The sequence below is a fragment of the Zerene cesonia genome, unplaced genomic scaffold, assembly GCF_012273895.1.
Source record: "Zerene cesonia ecotype Mississippi unplaced genomic scaffold, Zerene_cesonia_1.1 Zces_u010, whole genome shotgun sequence".
NCBI lineage: Eukaryota > Metazoa > Arthropoda > Insecta > Lepidoptera > Pieridae > Zerene > Zerene cesonia.
The window spans coordinates 795,416-802,894 of record NW_024045140.1 but is presented as its reverse complement, the minus strand read 5'-3'; the positions used below and the strand labels follow the sequence as shown (position 1 = coordinate 802,894).

The following is a 7,479-nucleotide window of genomic DNA, read 5'->3' as shown; positions in this document are numbered from 1 at the left end:
TTCGTTAAGTTAATCTTGCGCACTAGATAGTAATTTGTGTATCCATAGAATAGATTTATACACAGAACAATATTTGATATACACTGCTGTTCTTATATTAGTGTATAAGTTGTTTGGAAACCAATAAAATAAAATAAAAAAAAAAAAATAAAAAAATTTAGTGTCACAGCGCGGCGTCGGGTTACACTCCGTCACGTGCTAAATAGGCATTCTGTGTGACTTAGCGATAAAACTATAAAGAAATAAAATTGAGATCAAATTGACTGGGGAAATTTGAAGCAAGACACACGCAGGTCAGAAGAAACATCATCGTTTTTAGTGAACGATAACTGCATTCATGATGCTTTTCATATGTTTTACATCGTTAAAGTTATACTCGGTTAGTATTTATTATTTCACTACAATGATTGACTGACTTATTATTAGACGCTCGTCCCGGCTCCGCCCGGATATCAAGATTTCCGTTTTATCCCAAGGGAGCATTTAATCGGTATAAAAGTAGCCAACACCCAATTCAGCTCATACCCAGTCTGTATACCAAATTTTATCAAAATCCATTCAGCAGTTTCAGCGTGATTGGCGTACAAATTTCTTCTTAGCATTGGCGTTTATTTTATTTTATTACGTATTTCACCATACATAATATATTAACAAAAAGCACACTATAGTTTTTATATAAGCAAAAATTCTAAAAATTTCACTGTAATATAAAATTTTATATTTATTATTATTTATAATGATATTTTTCTTAAATTTAGCTTGTTGGACACGCTTAGAAAGGTGTGCGTTATGTCGGGAACCTTTGCCGCCAAAAGAGTCGCCATATGCCAAGAATCTAGTTGCGGAACAGGTAAAAATAAATAAAAAATTCTAAACTTTTAATTGTTCTATTTTTTTTTTAATGAAAATATGGTGTGGCTTATTGTTACAATCATGATTTTTATTTACAGGTGTTTGAAGCAATAGCTACTGAATACGAAATAAAAGACCCAGCAAAGAAGACTCAGAAAACTTTATCAGCTTATAATACTCCAAATAGATCACCCAACGTCTCTCCATCACCTAGACGAAAAGGACAATATCAATTATCGATGATGAATCGAAATAGATTACAATCCAATGAAAAATATTCTTCAGATCCGAATATACGACGCTCATTACTTATAGACTGCCATAAAGCCAACACAAAACAAAATTTCGTAGAAAGTTCTAATACTGGCAATCATAGCTGTCACTGTCACACACAAAGCGGAAGTGTTGAAAACGTCAGTTGCCAAAATAGGCGGGAAACGAATTGCACTGATTTGAATTGTAAATGTGCTGCAACAAAAAATGTTCCAAAAATAAACAACGATGATACAGATTGTTGCAACGGAAATGCTACTTGCAATAATATATCAATACAACACAAACTAGTTGCTAGATTAAGGCAAGCGTGTTCTTTGGCCGATTTACAAAATTTCGCAGTTCAGAGTTGCCATTTATCTAAATCTCTAAGTAATATTAATTCAAACGAACAAAGGTTGGTTGTTATAATATAACCATAAATTATACATGCAATACCTGTTGTTCATTTATCGAAATAAAAATGTACTTAATATTTTGTTTTAGTGACTGTAACGGACAACAAAGTACCTCAATGGATAATTTAAAGACAAATAATGCTTGTGGTAAGTCATATAACATAAGTAAAAAATATAACAGTGTGAAATTGTTACTATTGGGAGTTTTGATTGCAGATATCAATTAAATGTAGCTCTGTATCACTCTTTTATTAGCTTCATCTGTATGTTTATATGTAGAGTCTAAATGACTGGACTTAGACTCACTTTAAACGGACCGATTTAATTAAAACTTTCTACACTTATCGAGTATAGGTGAGATTACAATTATTTTATGAGTTTAATTTATGATCCTGATTGGGATTGTATATATTTTCTTATACATAAGAAATTCATTCAATCTCTCTGCACAAAAAAAAATTAAGACAATGCAGTTGATGATAGAATATCTTTAAAGCTTGTTTTTTTATTATTTTTTATGTAACTATATTGTTAAATAGAAATTTTACAAGATAATTTAATTACATGTATATTCCTTTCTCAGAAAGGAATATGTACAAAAAGTGTTTACAAAAAAAATCACACTTAATGTAAAATAAATATATATTCAATGAGCACTTTTATTTTGTTTCAGATACGCCAGTTTATTTACTTTCACCACCTCCAATTTATGTCTTAGCCTGTGATCATCAATAGAAATTCATAAATTATGTAAAACTAATATAGTATTATATTATCTGTGGTAAAACTAATAAATTTGTAACTAAATAATGTGAGGGATGTCTATGCGGCTTATATTTAAATAATACTGTTAATAATTGTAAAAATCGAATGTGACAAAATGCATATTACACTTTTTTTACTTCATAACATTAATAATTGATAAATTTAGAAAGAGTCGAAATAATTCAATCACTAGACATAATTCAAATCCACGTCATTCGCAGAACCGTGGCTACGTTTCTTCACGAGTAGCAGGTGGACCCGTGATGCCGCCTCATTAATCGATTTTCTTTTACTTTTTCAGTTTCATGTGCCTAAGGGACATGCGGCGCCATCTATTGTTATTTAAGCATTATTTAAATGACGACAATATTGTATCGGTGGAACGCGGCCTTTGTTGAATCTAACTTTAAGATTTATTGCATTCAAATGTTTTGTATGTGAGAGAATTGGAAAAAAAATATATGTAATCTGAATCGATTTTTATTGTTCTTTCAATATTTCTCATTTATGTTGCATTTGAAAGCTATAAATTTCAAAAAATAAACGTTAGTAATTACTGATATTAGATTATTATGCATTTAATAATAGATGTCAATGATATTTTTAACAAAATGTACTATCTATTTTTTATAATTTAATTGTAATAATGCAAATTGAATATAATACTATTAAAACTGTGATTTCATGAAATATTTTTATTGAAAATTACTTTAGCTTCTTATTTTATATTTGTGTCTTACTTTTTAATCAAGAAATAAATATTAAAAATTTTCATTATGGCAATAACGAAAAAATAATCTGAGTTCCGGTGGGTCTGTGCAACGTCACTGTTTAATCGAATAATTTATAAAACTCGATTTTGAAATTGAATTGGTTGCATTTGACTCATGAAATCCTTTTTAATTAATTAATTAATTAATAACAAAATACATATTAAACATTTACTTTTCAAGTTCATTCTGAAAATTTTTTATACATCTTCCTAAATTTCAATGACTACTTTTTTAATGAAATATTTATTGATATACTAAAAACAATTAATAAACTTAATTTCGTACTTGAAAAAAAATTGTTATAATTATTAAAGTTACAATAGGGCCATGATACGATTAATCAATTTCATTAAACACAAATTGCTTATCTAATTATTAGTATGGTTAGGTATGTATTTATGGACTGGATAACTATTAGATAATTATCTAATTTTTTTCAAGTTCAAACTCGGACCTTCCATAGATATTAGAAAGTAATCTATAATTACGTTAATTACAATAACATTATTCTGATAAAAAAGGAAACAAAATTTGACTCTAAAATAATCTAATGCAATAAAATGACATTTCATAATCGATTCAAAATCGATTTGTATACAGATACTGGTAACATACACAGAGAACAACGCGTTGTCCCACAGATACTGTCATGGCGTCGATGTAGCATAGAAAAATAAAATCATTCTGCTGATAATCAAAGTCAAGTAATCTGTGGTGTTCGCAATGAGTAATAACACATTTTATTGTTCATTTGTTAGTATACATTATATTATCTGTGAATGTGGAGATACATTTCCCACGGAAGACGCACTGAAGGAACATTTGGAAAAAGATCATACAAAAATCGAAAGAAATGAATACAAGTGCGATACGGTAAGCTAAAATCGTAATTTGAAAAAACAAATTGCTATTTTGTGTCGTTACCGCTAACTGCCAAATTGAAGTGATGATTTTTTTTATAGAGTCTTTATATTTTAATTCCTTCTAGTTCAGTTTTTAACTATTTATATCTTACCAAGGTCTATATTTGTTTTATCGCTTGGTAGGTTAGATAAAATTTATTGTCAATTTGGCGGGATAACCTCAAAATTACTTAAACTTATTACATCCAAAATGTTTATGTTTTACGTGGTAACAGTTATTAATGGCGGTAATGAGCATATTTTTACTAACGATACGAGGGTTTAATTAACTAATATTGCTAATAAGTTTTAGTAAAGCATAGAAAGAAGATACTGTAAACAAATAAACATTTTACCTATATCGTTTAGCCTACCAATATTTTACCATCTTAGCTATTTGTCTTTTGCATTATAACTTTCAATTAATTTCAATATTAAACTGAAATTGTATTTGATTCTATCTAAGTACTTTCCCAGGAATATCAAAAAAACAGGAAACATTTTCTCGAATTGTTTTGAAAAAATATTGTTTTTAGCAAAATTTATTGTCTAAAAAACTAAAACTTGCAGTGTTAGTGTCAGCTATATGTGTTGATCTCTGGTAAATGCATAATTGTCGGAATAATGTTTCGTGGTTTGTTTTCAGTGTGATAAAGTGTTCACAAGCGAGAAAGCGTGCGTCTTGCACCAGAGGGTGCATATCGTTCCCCGTGTTAAGCGAGTGCGGACCATACAAGAGATCAGGGACAGGAAGAAGTATTATAACATGAAGAACATTGTGTGTGAAGTCTGCGGGAAGAGATATGCTGTGAGTATTGTGGTGTTTTAAATTTGTATGTGGTTGTCGAGCACACTTCGGCATAGATTGGGACAACTCGCACTGGGGAAGTACCACACCCCCATATAAGACCGGTGTTAAATAGCATGCTGCCGTGTTTCGTTCGTTGTGTGGGGTGCTGGAGGCACATACCTTTTCCTTATCCTTCCCAGTCTATTCCTTTTTTCGTCAATCCTTCCTTAATTCCAACTTGAAGACGGCAGTTGAGGTATAAGGTCTGCAATCGGCCTTATGTCTCCAAATGTTAATGGGCGGTGGTAGCACTTACCATCAGGGTCACCACCAGCTCTATTGCTGTTGATGACATAAAAAGAAAAAATAGACATTAGTGAAATGGCAATTATGCTAGTTTGTGTGCTTCTCACATTATTACAGATTTAATTTACATGTATTTACTGTTACTGGTTTTATTACAGACTAGCTTTTACACTCATGCTCATTTGTGTAAATTAAATAATTCAACAACACGCTAAGTATAAGTTTTGCATAATCAAAATGAATTTATTTCTCAACAACAGACCATAATCAATGTAAATTTTCATTGAACTATCGAGAAGGCCCATAATAGTAGGTTTTTACGGTTAAATACATTTATTTCTCTAAAGATTACAATTAAATCACTTACAGAGAAATACAATTTTTTACATCATTTTTACTCGCTTAGCGTTATAAGTATGGTTAACAAAATAAAACAAACTAAAATAACAATAAATTGAGGGTAGTTTCTACTTCTCATAGACAATAAGTAAACCAGTGACATTCCAAAGACCGATTCATTGTAAGACTCTTGTCCTAGCTAAGAATGAGCTATTCATTAGATATAAAGTTGGGTGATAGGATACTTTATATCTCAATTAATTGCACCCTTGGGATTGAACAGGAGGTTTTTAGTTAAATCATATCAAACAAATAAACAATCTCTTTATTATGAAGTGGAAAAAACAAACATAACCAGTTATATAATATTTCAGTCAAATGCAGCGCTGCGCTATCATCAAAGGGTCCACACTGGGGAGAGGCCCTATCAGTGCTCGCTCTGCCCGAAGAACTTCACTATGCCTTTGTTTTTACAGGTAAATTGAGATATTTAATTCATATAACTGGTGTTAGCTCTATTGTGAAATTCATGTATTTTTTTCTCTCGATTAATCAATTTTTGCTAGTTTAACTAAACATATTACTAATAGATTAAGATTAACTAATAGATTAAGCCCTAAAGTTCCCTGTTTTAATATACTATTGGGATTGGATTTAAGAATTTTACTGTTTTCTGTACTTTTCCACCAAAACGGTCACCCATGGCCCTGTGGTGGAGGTACCACTTCAGATTCTACAATAACAAATACCAAATAACAATCATTCCCTATTGAACAAAAAAAGAATTACGTCGATCTCACGGAAACTCACGGAGTTATCGAGTGATAAATACCGAACAGTGCACTTAAATTGACAACTTGTTATTTACTCTTTTATGCAAAAATTGCTGAACTGATTGCAATGAAATTTGGTACGTAGACAGCTGGACAACTGGAATAACATATAGGCAACTTTTTATCCCGATATTCCTACGGGATACGGACTTACGCGGGTGAAACCGCGAGGCGCAGCTAGTATTAGAATAAACCTTTGAGTTTGAGCTCATGTCCTACTAGCTTGTGCCCGCGGCTTCGCACGCGTCAATTCGGAGTAGTTTAATAGATGTTATTACAAATATAAACCTTCCTCTTAAATCACTATTTATTAAAAAAAAATCATCCCATCAAAATCCTATAAATAGTTCTACAGATTTAAGCATACATAGTGACATAGGGCTTTGTTTTAAGACTGTGTAGTGACAATTAATGAATAATTCATTACTTTAAACAAACAATATGAATTAATTAACACTAATATTCAGATTCACATGAGAACGCACACCGGCGAGAGGCCCTACCAGTGTCCGCAGTGCCCGAAGGCCTTTAGCAACAAAGCTGCGCTGTTGAGACACGATCGGGTGAGTTATAAATCCTTATAAAAACTACAAATTCTTTATCGCACGTTTATTCAGAAAGAAATATCCAATTCATACATACATAATAATATACATAAATCCAGTGTCATGATGTATGTTCGCAATGAACTCTTCACTAACTCGACCGATTTTGATGAAATTTGGCATTTTTTATTTAATATAGGATAGTTTTTATTTCGATTAATTATCCCAAAAATTTATAATGTAAGTATTTTTAATTATTACTCAGCCACAGCAACGCGTGGCCGGGTGTGCTAGCAATAATATAAAAATGGATCCCTATTTCCCTTGGTCACGCCATGACGCGCGAACAGCTTGACCAATTTCGAAAATTCTTTCACCATTAGATAGCTGCAAATGCACTGACCAACACAGGCTATAGCTAGTCCATATAAAAAACTAGCGGTCTGCTCCGGCTTCGCCCGTGGCACATACATAGCTTTCCTTAATAAATGGGCTATCTAACACTGAAAGAATTTTTCAAATCCGACCAGTAGTTCCTGAGATTAGTGCGTTCAAACAAACAAACTCTTCAGCTTTATAATATTAGTATAGATTGTAGTGTCTGTTGTGTACACAGTACATGACGATAATAATAATAATAATAATAATAAAGCCATTTATTCAAAATCTCACTTATGACAATTATTACAGTATTGTTAGTAAA

General features: G+C 31.4%; 2 protein-coding genes across 2 annotated transcripts in view; both read left to right on the top strand.

The window, feature by feature from the left end:
* The window catches only part of LOC119839235, a 10,922-nt gene extending 8,067 nt beyond the window's left edge, over window positions 1-2,855 (top strand). The window contains exons 7-10 of the mRNA XM_038365455.1: window positions 759-850; window positions 951-1,522; window positions 1,612-1,670; window positions 2,197-2,855. Of these exons, the coding sequence (XP_038221383.1) occupies window positions 759-850; window positions 951-1,522; window positions 1,612-1,670; window positions 2,197-2,258 (785 nt within the window). The 3' untranslated portion in view covers window positions 2,259-2,855. The remainder of the gene's footprint in view (window positions 1-758; window positions 851-950; window positions 1,523-1,611; window positions 1,671-2,196) is intronic.
* An 827-nt stretch (window positions 2,856-3,682) lies between these two features.
* The window catches only part of LOC119839236 (zinc finger protein 19-like), a 9,507-nt gene continuing 5,710 nt past the window's right edge, over window positions 3,683-7,479 (top strand). Inside the window, exons 1-4 of the mRNA XM_038365456.1 lie at window positions 3,683-3,934; window positions 4,610-4,771; window positions 5,773-5,874; window positions 6,699-6,794. Of these exons, the coding sequence (XP_038221384.1) occupies window positions 3,785-3,934; window positions 4,610-4,771; window positions 5,773-5,874; window positions 6,699-6,794 (510 nt within the window). The 5' untranslated portion in view covers window positions 3,683-3,784. The remainder of the gene's footprint in view (window positions 3,935-4,609; window positions 4,772-5,772; window positions 5,875-6,698; window positions 6,795-7,479) is intronic.